This window comes from Brassica napus, chromosome C5 (genome assembly GCF_020379485.1).
Source record: "Brassica napus cultivar Da-Ae chromosome C5, Da-Ae, whole genome shotgun sequence".
NCBI classification, from domain to species: Eukaryota; Viridiplantae; Streptophyta; class Magnoliopsida; order Brassicales; family Brassicaceae; genus Brassica; species Brassica napus.
This window is the reverse complement of record NC_063448.1, coordinates 25,375,396-25,393,405: the sequence shown is the minus strand read 5'-3', so window position 1 is coordinate 25,393,405 and position 18,010 is coordinate 25,375,396. Positions and strand designations below refer to the sequence as shown.

Below are 18,010 nucleotides of genomic sequence, written 5' to 3'. Positions count from 1 at the left end.
ACAAAGATATGAGATCACACAGAAGCGTAAACAAAAGTAGAAACGGAGATTTGAACCGTTTCAGATCAGACCAGTATCTCACTACAAACCAGACTCAGATCAGCGTGTATCACCAACGGATGTATACGAGGGCTTGATCGAGACAGACAAACAAGCGAGATTGCCTTGTACGAGACGGACAAAACGATCGAGAACCCTTGATCAGGGTCGTCAACCGGTCGAGACCTTCTGATGCGTATACGTCAACGAGCGTATAATCAGAGGGATCGCTATTCCAAAGATCAAGACAAAGGCTAATGCTTGGGAGGTACTCCACCGGAATTACGTCACCAGCACTACGAAATGGAGGCGCCTACAAGGAGTGTACGGTAGTCTCCCTTGTGGCCAGGAGAAAGCAGGCGGAGACAGAGCGAAAAGGCCACGGCAGCGAGATCAGGCAGATCTAGGAATCGCCATTACGATCGTCGAAAACCCTAGAGCCGCCTTTTGACTCCTACTATATAAGAGGAGCTCGTGTGTACTCTTTTCTTTTGTCCAAGAAAAGACTGAGCTTGGCCCCAGAGACGTAGTCATTCTAGGTGAACTCTTGGTAAACAATTTCTTGTGTCATTCTTCTATCTTTTTCGCGTTCTTCTTCTGTTCTCCAGTATTCTACAAACTTATACTTTCTAACTTACGTTGGCGAGTTTGTCAGAGAGTGTGTCGGAGTTTGTATGTTTGATTCTGGTTTAGCGTCAAACAGTTATTGCCATTGTGGTTTCAACAAGTGGTATCAAAGCCAGGTTGGTGGTTGTTAATGGCGAATGCAAGAATTGAAGTGGAGTGGTTTGATGGGAAGGGAGACTTCTCATTGTGGAAGAAGAGGATGCTACTGCATCTGTCTGTCCTTGGTTTAAAGGATGTATTAGAAGAATCTACGTCACCTTCTGTATCAGCGATTTGGAAGGATGAAGACGAAGATGTTTACAAGGAGCGGTTGGTGAAAGAGGAAGCTGAAAGGTTGAAAGATCAGAGAAGAAGGCGATGAATCTGATCATTCTCAGTGTTCAAGATCACGTGTTAAGGAAGATCGAGTTGTGTACGTAGGCTGCTTCTACATAGTCTACATTGGAGAGGTTATATCTTTCGAAGACTGTACCGAATTGAATTCACTTGCAACACAAATTCTATACCTTCAAAATGGTCGATACTCGGAGTATGGATGAGAATATTGATGAATTCTTGAATATTGTCTCTTACATGTCAAGCGTGAATGTAATTGTGTCAGAGGAGGTACAAGCGATTCTGCTCCCAAATTCGCTTTCTTCATGGTTCAACTCTCTCAAGGAAACGCTTAAGTACGATAAGGATACATTATCGTTGGAAGAGGTGACAAGTGCAGCAAGGTCTAAAGATCAGGATCTCAAGACCTCTCCGGCTTCACATGATAATGGTGAAGGATATTATGTTAGGGGAAGGACTGAGAAGAAAGTTCTTGTGACGAATGATAAGGGCAAGTCTAGATCGAGCCTAAGGTCTAGGATAACTTGCTGGATCTGCAAGAAGCAGGGAGACACCAAGAGGGAATGTTATGCATACAAGAAGAAGTATGGCAGAGGAGAAGATGAAGCTGAGGCAACTGTTGTGATAAATCCTTATTCAGAGGATGATGCACTGTCGGTTTCAGATAAGTGGCATCATGATAAGTGGGTGATTGATTCTGAATGTTCCTACTACGTGACGTGTAGGAGGGATTGGTTTCACATGTTCCAAAAGCTGACTTCGAGACAAGTTCTTCTTGGTAATGATTGCATGGTTGGAGTGCAATGGACAGTTACAATCAACATCAAAGCTTATGGTGGTTCTATGAAGACACTCACGAATGTCAGATATTTTCCAGAATTAAGAAGGAACTTGATATTTTTGGCTTTGAGCACAGTGGTGGACATGGAAAGACTAGGTTTTACAAGAATGGTAAACTAGCTCTTCAGGGAACCTTGTCTGGGTCAGGTGAAGTAAACAGCAGTGTCATGAAGAAACCATTTAAAGATGAGACAGTCTTGTGGCATAGACGTCTTGGGCACATGAGTATTGTTGGGGAAAAATATTCCATGAAGAGATTACTCCAGCTTCCAGGTTCCTGCCTCCGACCTCCAGGGTTCTGCCCTCAGATCAGGGTCCTGCCTCCGATTTCCAGGGTCCTTCCCCCGGGTCAGGGTCCTGCCTCCGACTTCCAGGGTCCTGCCCCCGGGTCAGGGTCCTGCCTCCGGCTTCCGGCTTCCAGGTCAAGTGATTTCTTCTGCCTAAGGATAAATGGAAATCTTCCTTAATATAAGGTAACCAGCTTAGACAAGAAGAAATCTTTCTAAACCCAAGAGAAAGAGGAAGTATTCCAATATACATGGATGTCCTTAAGAAAAATGGAAATATTCTATTATCTAAAGATAAAATGAATATTTCCAAATCTTAAGAGAGAGGCACAACTTCTACTATAAGAAGAAGGTTTCTAAACCTAAAGAGGAGAGGTCCGGGATGGCCATGATGAGAGCTCACCAATTACACAGCTGCCAAGGCGATATTTCACAAGTAGAAGACCTTCTTCTTCAACATGCCTATGATAGGCTGATTCCGGCGATTATTATTAACCAGATGATGATATATGCTAACTGCAGCACGTCTACAACTCTCCTCCATGGCTCAGTCCACGATCTCCAGCTCATCAGCAGGGTCCCTCCATGCTCACTGAAGCACATCGACGCTTCATACTCACTGCAGCATACGACATGTTTACCATCTGTACCCGCCATGTGTCCTCTAGAACAGATGACTCCTATCAACTACAGAGCTACGTGCCCACTAGGCCACATGCCCATCTAGGCTACATGCCCATCTAGGCTACGCGCCTCCAATAACATGAACTACAGACGGCTTAATCCCTCACTGAAGGGTACGTAGGCAATCCCCACTGAAGGATGCAGCTATAAATCCCAACTCCTTCCATCGTTCCACGACTTAGAACCTGGAAGACACCCTTAGAAGCAGGAACCATCAACTATAGATCTGGAAGACCCTGCGACCTTCACCATAGATAGGCAGTTCCTGCCTAACGACCAATCTCTCCGGCTGCTACTAAGGCACTGACGACATATACTAGCCACTAGCCCATACCCATATGACTGTATCCTGAGAGCAGGATCTCCTGGTTTATCGACAATCTAATCAGGAGAAAGCACTACGACAACCCATCTCCTTCTTCCTATCATTCCGTAGAGCTGAGCACAAATCGCTTGTACACAAAAATACCCTAACAAGTATGAAGAATCTATAGATTCTGGTCCGTAAAGGGGTGATCGATAAGAGGAGGATTGGTATTTTGGAGTTTTGTAAGAGATATGTGATGGGAAAGTAGAAGAGAGTAAGCTTCCACATCAGGAAACATGATACAAGTGAAGCTCTGAAGTATGTACATGCTGATTTATGGGGATCTCCAAATGTGACTCCAAGTCTTTCAGGAAAGCAATACTTCCTGTTTATTATCGATGATTATGCAAGGAAGGTCTGGGTATATTTCTTAGCTGCTAAAGGAGAAGCATTTAGCAAATTCTGTGAATAGAAGAAGTTGGTAGAGAATCAAGTTAAGAAGAAGGTGAGTTGTCTTAGAACAGACAATGAACTTAAATTCTGTAATGGAGAGTGTGACAACTTCTGCAAGCACCATGGAATCAAGAGACACATGACTTGTGCATATACACCACAGCAGAACGGTGTAGCTGAACGTATGAACATGACTATGATGAGAAGGTGATATGCTTTCTGGTTGACTCGGGTCTACGTTAGCGTATGTGAAACAATTATGGGCTGAAGCGGTGTCTACGTCAGCGTATGTGATACACATGAGTCAATCTTCTGCCATAGATGGGAACATTCCAGAGGAACTTTGGTTGGGAAAGAAACCCGATTATCTGCACCTGAGAAGATTTGGATCAGTGGTTTACATCCATGCAGATCAAGGAAAGCTCAAGGAAAGAGCTAAAAAGGGAATCTTCCTCAGTTATCCATCAGGTGTGAAAGGATACAAAGTTTGGCTTCTTGAAGAGAAGAAGTGTCTTATAAGCAGGAATGTGATATTTACAAAAAAGAAGGTCTACAAGGACTTGAATGTCTGGGAAGTGAAAACATATGACAAAAAAGAGTTAAAAAATCAAACTGTGTTGGATGATCCAGCAGGAAGTTGAGAATTCAGGTGGACCTGTTGAGGAAACTTCTGAGTCAGCTGTTGACGTAGATGAAGAAGGTGAAAGTCTTGAAGGATATCAGCTAGCAAGGGATAGAGTTCAGAGAAGAATAGTGCCACCTGCACGGTACTTTGACTCGGAAGATATAGCAGCGTTTGCGCTATATGTAGCTGATGACGTATGTACTGAAGAACCTCAAGACTATCATGGAGCGATGAACAACAAAGAGAGAGGGCAGTGGGATGAAGCATGTGGTGAAGAGATGACTTCATTGGAAAAGAACCAAACATGGAAGTTTGTGAGAAGGCCTACTAAGCCTAAGGTGATAGGCTGCAAGTGGGTGTTTAAACTGAAGTCTGGTATACCTGGTGTTGAGAAGCCTAGATTCAAGGCTCAGTTAGTTGCAAATGGTTACTCTCAGAGAGAGGGTATTGATTATCAAGATGTGTTTTCACCCGTCTTGAAACGTGTATCCATAAGGTTCTTATTGTCAATTAAAGTGAATCTGGATTTGGAGCTTGAGAAATTTGATGTAAAGACTGTGTTTGTTCATGGTACACTTTAAGAAGAGATTTACATGGAGCAACCCGAGGGGTTTCAGGTTAAAGGAAAGGAGGATAACGTTTGTCTACTTCAGAAGGCTCTTTATGGATTAAAGCAAGCGCCAAGACAATGGAACAAGTGTTTTGATCAGTTTGTGGTTAGTCATGGATTTGTGAAAAGTGAATATGATCATTGTGTTTACATCAAGGAGGTAACCAAGGGTACACACATCTATCTATTGTTATATGCGGATGATATGTTGGTTGCGTCAAGGGATGCAGTAGATATCAAGAAGGTAAAGCAACTACTCAGCAGCATATTTGAGATGAAAAACTTGAGTCCAGCAAGACGGATTTTGGGAATAGATATTGAGAAAGATCGTGAAAAAGGGATTCTGACACTATCTCAATCTGGTTATACCATGAAGATTCTCAGGGTATTCGACATGGATGAGTCAAAGAGTGTGTCAACACCTGTTGGTGCACATTTCAAATTGTCTGCCATAGTTGATGATGAATCAGAGACAAGTATGGATGATATTACATATGCAAATGCTATTGGAAGCATAATGTATGCTATGATAGGTGATATGCCATGGATTTTACCCACTTTTAGCCATGGTTTATAAGAGTTTTAATAACTAATTACTATACTTTAGAGTCTATTTAGTATATTTATAGGTTCAGGAGTGATTTGGAAGAAAGTGATTGTTTTGGAGCACTTTTGGAGATAAAAGGAGAGGACATCCGAGCTGACCATCGAGCAAAACCAATGGTCGAAATTTAGAGAAAATAATCAATCGATGCACACCTTGTTACATCGATCGATAGTGAAGCGCGCAAAATCCCGTTTGGTTCCAGCCGACTTAGAGCCCAAGACTTCACCAAATTACAAGATTGCCCCTGACGAGTTTTTAACCTAATATTTATAGTTTGCTAAAGTGTTTTAGGCAAAGGGTGCTTTCTTGTTTTCTAGTTTTTACAATAAAAAGGTTTTCTAGGATTTTAGTAGAGTTAAAGAGACGATCCAAAGAGATTTGTGATTGAAACTCCATTATTTATCTATTATATATCTATGCAGTTTTTATACCTTATTGTTGTTATGAATTGCTTATTTAGGGTTCTACTGTTAGATTTAGGGTTCAAATAGGTTATGAGGGATTAGCCCCAACTATATATATTAATACTTGTGATATTCATCATTAGGATTGTCATTAATGCATGTTTCTAGTTTAGCTACCTAGAACCTTGACATAGGAGTTGTAGGCACAAGTTAACACTTGAATCTCACACTGAATCCGTCCTAATTGAGCTAGGATTTTTAGAGTAAGGCGAAAGCTGATCTAGTAAGCCTAGTGAGAATTATTCAACTCACGCGTAAAGCTTGACTAAGAGCGTGTCGATCGATATTCCTATAGAATAATCGATCGACGGGGCAAAAGGTGCATCGATCGATATTCCTCTAGAATCATCGATTGACACTTATATTTGGTCAATAGACAAACCTAGAAAGCAAACGCCGATCGGTTTGTTCATAAGCGATTGAGCTCTATAATATCATGCATACACGTGGTAAGTATCTGTAGGATTATAATCTGGATTACCTGAATAGAAACCCTAAGTCTAGCTATTTCATTTAAGTGTCAAAACCCCAATCAAACCAATCGAGTAACTACCTTACTCACAACATGCTATTTACATTTAATCATAATCAACCTAGTTCCTTGTGGATTTGATCCCTAAGTACTACAATTGAACCTCTTATTTGAGAGAGTAATTCACTCCTTAGGGTAATTTGGGTAATTTGAGTGAGATCAATAGGTACGAGGTGTGATCTGGCGTATGCGTTGGGGTTGGGTAGCAAGTTTATGAGTAAGCCTGGGATAGTTCATTAACATGTGGTTAAGTGGGTATTAAGGTACCTGAAAGGAAAAAAAGATCTGAAACTATGCTTCAAGAAGAATGAGGTGTTTAGGGTTGAAGGTTTCTGTGATTCTGATTTTGCTTCGGATCTGGAGAAAAGAAGGTCGATATTGTAGGGGTCAAAATTGGTTACGACGAAATCAACGCCAGAAAAATTCCCGAGAAAATCTTCTCTTCCATAAAATGAGAAAGAAGTCGAAAAAGAACAGAAAAAACTACCAAAGTTCTAATGGTCAGCTCGTCGAACGGACGAGCTGGATCGACCGCATGATTCAGCTCGGCCAACGGCCGAGCTGGACCAGTCCATTTTGGCGAACGGCCGAGCAGGATCGACCGCGGGAGTCAGCTCGGCCGTTCGCCGAGCTGGACCAGTCCAGTTCGACGAACGGCCGAGCTGGATCAACCACGGGATTCAGCTCGGCCGTTCGTTGAGCTGGACCAGTCCAGCTCGGCCGTTCCACATGATTCAGCTCGACCGTTCGCCGAGCTGGACCAGTCCAGTTCGGCGAAGGGCCGAATTGGATCGACCAGAATCCATCTTCACCTCGTCCTCGTAACTCCTCTCCCGAGATTGTATCAAACTCGCTCTTGTTTCGTCTCGATCGGAGGTATCGTTGGAACTTTATGATTTAAAAACCGCAAGAACTCGTTTTCTCGAATAACATTCGGATTGATCGTATAAAACGGCAACGGTTAGCTGAACACCTAGGATGTCCTACGATATACGAGGAATTTGAATGTACTTCGATGTCGTTTCGAAAGTGCTCTTTTTATAAAATCGTAAAAACGCTTAAATCGGAAAACGGCCCGAAAGGGCCTAGAACGAGGCAAAGAGCCCACTTACGATTTTATGAAATCAAGCCCAGTCTTTACGACGGTTTATCATTTGTTACCCAGAAGAAGATAAATGTCAAGTTCGGAGGATAAATGTCAGGTTTCCGAAGATAAACACATAGATCGAAGAAAAATGGAATATTTCCGCGAAGCGATAAACTCGACCGAGGGCAGAAAGGGAAAAGGAAAACCACCCTAGAAGGAGTATATAAGAGGATCAAAGCTGAAGGGGCAAGAGGACGCAAATTTATTTCTCAGAGCAATACTTAGAGCAATTTAGGCAACTTTCCGTTTTTGTTATTCGAGCTGTGACTCAAGTAGGTTTCTGCAGTCTTAGGTGCTAGAACTAGGAATCTCGCCGACAGCTCTCGTAGCCAAGGCCCTTCCCTTGTTGTAACGCTCAACACAGATTCAGAATAAAAAATTTTTTTGCTCTCTTTTCTATTCATATACTTACTTTCGTTTATACTCTTCTGATTGCTTGACGTGTGGTTTAGCAAATACCTGGGACCTCTGGGAAATTAGGGTTTTCCTATCTTTCCTAAAATCAACGGAAATCGACAGTGCGAATTTCGGTTCCCACATATATCAGGTTATGTTTTCATGGATGGTATGAATACAATCAGCTGGAGATCAAGTCTACAAAGTGTAGTGGCTCTGTCAACGACTGAAGCGGATATATGGCGCTGGTTGAAGCGCTCAAAGAAAGAATATGGTTAAGGGGTTTAGTGGAGGAGCTTGGATTCAAGCAAGACACAGTGGAGATATCGTGTGACTCTCAAAGTGTATTGTGTCTAGCAAAGAACAATGTGTATCATGAGAGGACTAAGCACATCAGCAGAAAGATGCACTTCATCAGGGATATTATTGCTCAAGGTGATGTTAATATGAAGAGAATATGTACTTCTAAGAATCCTACTGATATATTAGCCAATGTGGTTCCGGTAAAGAAGTTTGAGGAAACGATGGTCTTCCTTGGGATGTCCGAACACTGAGGAGCATTCGGCATCCAGACATTGCCTGGCAAAGCAAGAGATTGCTTAACCTAAGTAGTAAATCATGTTTGATGTCATCAAGGTGGATTTTGTTTGGATTCATCAAGGACTGCGACATAGACTGCTTCAAGGAATCCGTTAGGGACTTCGTCAGGATTTGGTGATGAAAATCAAACAAGATTGCATAACTTAAACCAAGACAATGACGTCATATTAGGAAAGAGAAATATCACTTTTATGGAGTTATGAAAGTTGATAGGATCCTGGAAATATTATTTTCATAGTTTATGGAAGTTGAAAGTATTTTGGAAATATTTCTAATAGATTTTATGGAAATGGGTGAATGCCTTAATCCAACTAGGTTAATGTAATTGATTCCTAATATATAAAAGGAGCTCGTGTATACTCTTCTCTTTTGTCCAAGAAAATACCGAGCTTGGTTTCTAAACTTTGGTTGTGAGAGAGAGATGATCTATATCTTTATGATTAAGGTTATAGTGAATTGTCTCTTGCAAGACTCAGAGATAGCATTTTATGTGAATTTTGGGTAAACAATTTTTTGTGTTCTTCTATCTTTTCCACGTTTTTATTATGTTTTCAATTATTCTATAAACTTATATTTTCTAATTTATATCGACGAATTTATTAGAGAATGTGTCAGAATTTGTGTGATGGATTCTGGTTTAAAGCCAAACAGTTGTTGCCATTGTTGTTTCAACATTGATCGATTAAATTTAAACTGATCAGTCTTGATTGTCTGAAGTGTTTTAATTATTTCTGATTTTTTGGTGAATAGCAGGAAACGGACATGCATTGGGGACTGAGCAGAGATGACTATGATGTAATGAAAGTGGAGTGTCACACTTGTGAAAAAGCATGTTCACTGCTCTGATCCCTCGTGACCGGTGACCATTTGACCATTTGAGTAACACTGTGAATGAATATAAAAAAATGAATAAAATTAAAGAAATGAGTGAAAATAATTGTTCCTCCTTAAAAATAATAAGAAATAATTTTGTTTTGTTATTCTCTAAAATAAAAAATGATAAAAAATAGAAAAAAACTTAATTCCTTATGAATGGTGTATTTTTATGGGAACCATAAGGAATTGAATGTTCCTTCTTATTCTCTTGCTCACCAATCACTTTTATCAAATTTTGATCACTTAAATACACGCGAAGATACAATAAATTTTAACATGGAAATATATTTTGCTAATACCCATTATTTTATAAGGGTAGATGATAGCAAATCAAAATATCTATACTATTAAATCAAAATATCTTATAAGATCATATTTTTATTTTTTTATTTATTAACAAAGTCATGCCACTCATTAATTTAAAAAAATATTATTAATTAAAATCAGCCAGCAAATAAATCTATTTAGGGAATATTCCAAAATGTTATCAAACTTATTCTGACCATTTATGTTACATAACATAAATGATACGTTTTTTGTTTCTTTTTTCCGTTAATGATACGTGTATTACGAATATTATCTATATAATTAAATTCTAATAAAAATTTATGAAATATACATTACCAAATAATATATACTTTTTCATTATTTACATGTTCATTTTTGATATATACAGGTCAAAATTCGTTTTTAATATATATAAAATAAGTTAATACGGTTCAAAATTTTCAAAAATTTAGATAATATTATAAAATTTGAAATAATAAATAATACTAGAATAAGTTTTATCTGATATTTTTTAAATTAAATTTAATTCTTTCTAAATTGATATTACATAAATATTCTAAATATATGCAGTTACAAAACTATAATTTTACATAAATCTTACAATTACCATTTTTCCAGGTAGGTTTTTAGAATATACAAAATATTTTTTATATTCTAAAAACCTGCCTGGAAAAATGGTAATTGTAAGATTTATGTAAAATATCAAATGACAACGGATTGAACAAATATTTTTTTTTCTGTTATTAACTAACATGCGTGTTAATAATTTTATAAACAAAAATAATTCTAGTTTATATTATTAAAACTGAAATACCTTTTGGTACTGTTTGGAAACATGGATAACAATATAAATGAGAATTGTTTGAAAATATGGATATGCGTATAAAAATGAAGTATAGTGTCTTTCTAGTAATTTCATTAATATAATTACATTAATGTTCTTTCTATATTTCACTAAGTTTAACAATTTTATTAATTATATTACCTTAACAATACATCACATCATTAATTATATTACCATAATAATAATAATAGTGTAGATTTTTATTTATTAGTTAATCAACATTAACTTTGTGCCAATTATAAAATCAAAAATATAAAATAATTGAGTTTTGCATATGGTTAAACGTACATTATATGTTTTTAATATACTATACTGTATTATTCTCAATGTTTTCTTCATACGGAAATCTTTGTCTAAAATTTGTTTATTTATTCTTACACTGTTACCATGCTTAGATTCTTAATTTATGTCTCACTATTGCAATTGAGAAAATTAACCCTATTGTTATCATTTAGATATGATTATCATCTATTTTTATTTATACACTTTTGATTTATTACAAAGTTTTATTTGATTTTGTTACAAATAAACCGTTTATGTGTAACAATTTCTTCAGTTTATGATTTGTTTACTAAAGTTAAGAATTTTCTATCTATTTTTATTAACTTTGGTTTTTGTTTTGAAGATTTAATTATCTTAAAAATATCATCCTCCAGAAAAATGAACTTTGAATAATCAGATAAATGATATCCAAGTTTTCATTGTATAATTTGTTATTGAAATCATGATGTTTTTTGCTTATTACTCTCTCCGTTCCTTAATGATAAGACTTTTTAGAAAAAACGTTTGTTTCAGAAAGATGTATTTTTTGTGTTTTCTATGAAAAAATTGTAAACTTCAATAAAATTAATTGACTTTATTGAATTACTATTGGTTAAAAGTTATTGAAAATTGAAAATTACAGAAAATGATACATTTATGTATTTTCTTAATATGTGTGAAAATACTAAAAAGTCTATCTTTTAGGAACGGAGGGAGTATTTCTTATAGATGTTAATAGAAGATAGTAGATATCTGCTATTTTAATCATTGTTTAATAAATTGATAGTCCGCAACTATGCAATTATTCGGGATATATATGTGGATTAAACATTAACGAATTATTTGCTTATTTATTATCTATTAGATATTTAAATATTTAGATTTAATTATAAAATTATTTGATGAATTAAAAATTGATATATAAAAACAAAATAAGATATATTTATGGACTTCTACTAACCTTGTTACTTAATCTACTCAATTCACAATAGTTTCGATCGATCTAGGCCAACTTAGACCGATTTAAGGGCGATTTAAACCGATTTTGGATGATTTAAAACGATTTGAACCGCTTAAATTGGAGTTTAAGAAAATTGTTTGAACTATAAGTGATTTTCCGATTTTGAACATTTATTTTTATATTTCATGCATTTCATAAAGATAAATTTTTATATTTTATAAGTTTTAGAATTGTAGAATTTATCACAGATAAACCTTTAGTTTTAAAATTATATTCATATTATAACTTTATTGAAAATTAAAATGTACATATTTAATTTAGTTACTTTAAACATCAGTTTTCACAATTTTTTTAAAAAATTGATAAATGGTTCTAATAAGGGGATGACAATTCAACGACTTTTGGAAAGAAAAAAAATACGAATTAGGAGATGACAATTCAACGACTTTTTGGCAAAAAAAAAATACGAATGAGGAGATGACAATTCAACGACTTTAGAACTAACTTCTTAAATATTTGAAGAATTACCGACCAAGAGTTAATATTATTGCATTTCTTTTGCATTAATATCGATATGTAGACTCTTCGTCTTTCAAATCATGAAATTCAAAGGTCGTAATAAGTAGTTGCAAAAAACAAAAAGAATATTCCCCCACTAAGAGTTCATTCGGGCATTATTGCAGAAGATGGGCTTTCACCAACATTGGATCAAATTAATGATGGAGTGTATTTCGTCGGTCCAATATAGAGTTCTTCTTAATGGCCATCCCAAAGGGCTCATTGTGCCACACAGAGGACTACGGCAGGGAGATCCGTTATCTCCTTATCTATTTATTTTATGTACTGAGGCACTGATTGCAAATATTCGGAAGGCGGAGAGGGAGAAGAAGTTAACAGGAATAAAGGTTGCCAGGGCATGTCCATCGATTTCACATCTACTTTTGCGGATGATAGTTTGTTTTTCTGTAAAGCTCAAAGAGAAGAATGTCTTACTATTCTCCGGATTTTAAAGGAATATGAAGTGGCCTCTGGTCAGTTGATCAATTTTGAAAAGTCTTCAATTCAATTTGGACACAAGATTGAAGAGTCTATGAGACAAGAGTTAAGAGATATTTTGGGTATACATAATTTGGGAGGCATGGGATCCTACTTAGGATTGCCAGAAAATCTTGGAGGTTCCAAGATTCAAGTTTTTGGTTTTGTTCAGGATCGCTTAAATAATAGGGTCAATGGATGGACTTTTAAATTTTTTACAAAAGGCGGAAAGGAGGTGATCATTAAATCTGTGATTACGGCTTTGCCGAATCATACGATGTCTTGTTACCGGTTACCTAAGGCCACTGCAAAAAAACTAACGAGTGCAGTAGCTCAATTTTGGTGGAGTCCTGGAGGTAGTACAAGAGGACTACATTGGAAATCCTGGGATAAGGTATGTGTCAGCAAGGAAGAAGGCGGCTTGGGTTTTAAGGATATAACTGATTTCAATACAGCAATGCTTGGAAAGCAGTTATGGAGGCTAATAGAAAAGCCAAATACGTTATTTTCACGGGTTTTTAAGGGTAGGTATTTTAGGAATGCCTCACCCCTTGACCCGGTTCGATCATACTCTCCATCATATGGCTGGAGGAGTATTGTCTCTGCTAGATCTCTGGTAAGCAAAGGACTAATCAAAAGGGTGGGAACAGGAACGTCTATATCAGTATGGAACGATCCCTGGCTCCCAACCACTCGCCCGAGACCAGCCAATAAAAATCAACATAATTTGTTTCCTGACCTTACAGTGGATGCCCTTATTGACTCCACATCGCGAAGATGGAATTCGCAGGTTCTTCGGACTTTGGTAGATCCACAGGATGTGAAAATTATAGAAAGTATACCCTTGAGTAGATATCAGATGGTGGATAGGAATGGATGGCACTTCACGAATAATGGTAAATTCACAGTTAAATCAGGATATCAAGTGGAGAGGATCTATCCGGATAGGGATCGATTACCGCTATTAATTGGTCCTTCTGTTGATGCTCTAAAGGCTTTTTGCTGGAAAATACGGTGTCCACCAAAAATCAAACATTTTCTGTGGCAATTGATTTCAGGATGTGTAGCAGTAAAGAAGAATTTGCAGGCCCGAGGGATGCATGGGGATATATGCTGTGCAAGATGTGGAGCGGAAGAGGAATCGATTAATCATGTTTTCTTTGAGTGTCCTCCGGCTATTCAGGTGTGGGCACTGTCAAAGATTCCAACAAATCAAGCTACTTTCCCGACAGGTTCTATATTTACAAATATGGATCACCTATTCTGGAGAGGTGTTCCACTGATGGAGGATCATCAATTTGCTTGGATACTTTGGTACATTTGGAAAGGAAGGAATAATAAGGTTTTTAGTAACTTGGATATAGATCCGAGGGAAACTCTTAAATTGGCTGAGACGGAATCGACACTCTGGGCTGATGCACAGTTACTAAAAGATCAGAAGAGGGGGACAAAGACTCAGGTTACGCCTCTCCCGTCAATTCCCGGTAGGTGGTGCTTTACAGATGGATCGTGGAAAGAGGGAGATAGGTACTCTGGCCAGGGCTGGTTCAGTACTCTAGCTGGTTTTGAAGGTCTGATGGGAGCAAGGAATGTAAGAGCTTCCCTCTCGCCTCTACATGCAGAGGTCGAAGCCTTACTATGGGCAATGGAATGTATGAGGAATTTAAGACAAGTTCAGGTTACGTTTGCAACGGATTGTTCTCAATTGGTGAAGATAGTTTCGGAACCAGAAGAATGGCCAGCTTTTGCAAGTTATTTGGAAGATATCAAGAACTTGAAGGAGAGTTTTACACGATCAGAGATTGTACATGTACCAAGGATGCAAAATACAAAGGCGGATAGTCTAGCACGCAGCGTGAGAAAACAGCCGTCTTTCGTCATCCACATGGATCAATGTCTCCCAGGGTGGTTTACAGAGTCTATATGAGTCTGTAATGTTGTCGACAAAAAAAAAAAAATTCCCCCACTAAATCTGTTTACCTACGTTAGTATTCCCCCCCTTTATACATACTGACATACACTGACATACACATGACATAACACGTCAAAAGAAACATGAACTTACGTCAGAACCTACACAAGTACACATGATCAACTTCGATTTAAAGATTGAACATACGTACTAAATTATTTAACTCCATAAAGACACTTTAATGCATGATAATTTTCTACATATAACATTTAAATAATAATTTCTCCCTTTTGCGGAGCTATGTGTCATAGACTCCCACCATCATTATAAATGATCTCATCGCCTGCTTTCTCATCTACTTGTAACCATACAACTTCGCTACTCTGGTAGAGCAAAAAAAAAAATGATATCGTTACCATCATCAATGGCGGAGAGTAAGGTAAACCTGTCGATCAATGGACAATCAAAAGTGCCACCAGGTTTCAGATTCCATCCAACAGAAGAAGAGCTTCTCCATTACTATCTTCGCAAGAAAGTTCACTCTCAAAAGATAGATCTTGATGTCATTCGTGAAGTTGATCTCAACAAGCTGGAGCCTTGGGATATTCAAGGTTCTAACAATAAACCCGAATTAATATGAAAATATATAAAATTTTCATTTCTATGAGGTTCAGTTATTGAACCATTTTAGTAAGCAAATGCAGAAGAATGTAGAATCGGTTCGACGCCGCAGAACGACTGGTACTTCTTCAGTCACAAGGACAAAAAATATCCAACGGGGACCAGGACAAACCGGGCAACAGTTTCCGGATTCTGGAAGGCGACTGGACGTGACAAGATCATCTACAGTTGTGTCAGGAGGATTGGATTGAGAAAGACGCTCGTGTTCTACAAAGGAAGAGCTCCCCATGGTCAGAAATCTGATTGGATCATGCATGAGTATCGCCTCGACGAGACTCCAACAACTAATGTAAGTATAGCTATTATCAATATTCATTATTTCATTGTAGGTTGTTACAAACAGATAGTCCAGGGTAGGCATTGTATTCGTTTCACTAAGACGAGGATGATATATGTTTAAAAAAAAGTTTTGGCTCATAAAAAAAGAAAAAGAAGTTTTGGCTCATTTCATACCCGTGCCTATAGATGAATAAGGGTCCAACGCGGTTTAAAAGAAAATATCCGCATATATATAAACAATGTTTTGTATTTTTTTCTTCAAAATATCTTACTTTTAAGATTGCTTCGAATTTTCATTTTATCATTAATCACTTGCTATTTCCTAACACATAAATAAACCAAATAAGGGTTTGTTAGGATATGTGAAAAAAAAACTTTTTTGATTAAGCTTCTACAATAGAAATGGTTCCCAAAAGCTACAAAATTTAAATATTCCTGTTTCATCGCTTGGAAAGTAAGACGTGCCAAATGTTTATGAATTTACTTGTAGGCATGGCATGGATCTTTCATTGTTTTCTGTTTATTATGCACCCAGTAACTTGAACAGGTTGTATTTAATTAAGGCGTCAAAGTCTTCATAAATCTCTTATTGCGTTTTAATTTCTGAAACCGGTTTGTTACATCCATTATCAGGAATATTCAGATGTTGTAAGTGAAGATCCAATGAGCTACAACGAAGAAGGTTGGGTGGTATGTCGAGTGTTCAGGAAGAAGAACTATCAAAAGATCGACGACTCTCCTAAAATCACTCTATCTTCTTCACCTGGTGACACGGAGGAAAAGAAAAGGTCCACCACCTCCCACAACACTCAAAACGGCAACGTCTTGGACCACGTTCTTCTATACATGGACCGTTCCTGTCCCAACATCTGCATGCCCGAGCTCCAAACCACGATCCAACGTCAACATAATCAAGACGATATTTTATTCATGCAACTCCCAAGTCTTGAGACACCCAAATCCGAGGACCTGGTCGACCAAAGTTTAAATATTCCAAACCAGCTCGATTCCTCTCTGGTTCAAGAGAAGAAAAACGGCAGACCGGTTTGCAGTAATTGGGCTAGTCTTGACCGACTAGTGGCGTGGCAGTTGAACAACGGTCATCATAAGTGTGATCGTGCGAGTTTTGATGAAGAAGAGGAAGATGGTGATACCATGATGCAGCGATGGGATCTTCACTGGAGTAATGATGATCATGTCGATCTTTGGAGTAGTTTCACTGAATCTTCTTCATCCCCTTCGTCTTTAGATCCTCTTCTCCATTTATCTGTATGATTGTTTATTCACGTAACGTACATATATATAGTACATAAAATATATACTTGTATTTCTGCATAAATAAACAAATTAAGTTTGTTAACAGTGTCTCACATACAGTGTATAACGTCTAGATTTTGGCGTTGATAAAATGTGTTTTATTAAATGACTAAGAATACTGAGAAAGTATCATTGTCGTTTTTGACGATTGACATGTTTAATCAATGAAGTGATATTTGTTCTGACTTCGATAACAATAAGTGTATCAAATAATGACGAGTAATATGATTCTCGCTTCGTTATAATTAATTCGACTTTTGGTCCGACTACGTTACCTTTTGGTTTTCGTTGGAGATTCCTCATGTCTTATTCTTCGTGCAAATACGACAATCTATTTACCACATTTTTTTTTGTCACGCAACCGTGGGGATTGCAAAATCTCTCTAAATCTAAAGACTAATTCCACTAGGCCTTGCATTCCGATACGCCTTATCCTATTGTCAAAGACGTGCCTAGGTGGTTAGTGCAAGTTGAACCATGTGGGGGTAGTTCTAGCCGGGACCCATTACCACTTGAACCAACGCGTCCTAGTTATCGATTTACCACATCTTATTACGTAAACGTAACTCTTAGTTGTTTCTTATTTCACTACAAAAAAGACATTTTCTAAAGAAATGCTAATAAAATATAATATTTTGGAAATAACCGAAGAATCGCCAAAAAAAATACTGAAGAAATGTCGAAGAAATACTGAAGAATTAAGGAAGCACCTTAGCCTATTGGTTAAGATTTAAAGGTTCTTACACCCACGTCCATGTTCGAATCCCAGATTATGCAATTTCTTGCAAATCATATGATACGAAGTTTATCGGAGGTTCCAGAGTATTGTAGGCAGAGCCGTTCGTTGTGGTTGTCTGCTGCGGAGAGAGCATGTCCATCGAGGATGTCATACATGCAGAATGTGGGAACCGAAATTCACACCGTCGATTTCCGTTAAATTAGAAAAGCCAAGCGGACCTAACTTTCTCAGAGGTCCAAAATTTCTGCTGAGCCAAACATCAA

General features: G+C 37.6%; 2 protein-coding genes across 2 annotated transcripts; both read left to right on the top strand.

Moving 5' to 3' along the window:
• Positions 1–13,678: 13,678 nt before the first annotated feature.
• On the top strand, positions 13,679–14,746 carry LOC125587165. The gene is made up of 2 exons (XM_048757342.1): positions 13,679–14,471; positions 14,583–14,746. Exons 1-2 carry the CDS (start codon positions 13,679–13,681, stop codon positions 14,744–14,746), a joined length of 957 nt encoding a protein of 318 aa, XP_048613299.1.
• A 228-nt stretch (positions 14,747–14,974) lies between these two features.
• On the top strand, positions 14,975–17,134 carry LOC125587016 (NAC domain-containing protein 12-like). The gene is made up of 3 exons (XM_048757085.1): positions 14,975–15,342; positions 15,436–15,701; positions 16,325–17,134. The coding sequence occupies exons 1-3, from the start codon at positions 15,135–15,137 to the stop codon at positions 16,964–16,966; spliced, it is 1,116 nt and encodes a 371-aa protein (XP_048613042.1). The 5' UTR covers positions 14,975–15,134; the 3' UTR covers positions 16,967–17,134.
• The last annotated feature ends 876 nt before the right edge of the window (positions 17,135–18,010 follow it).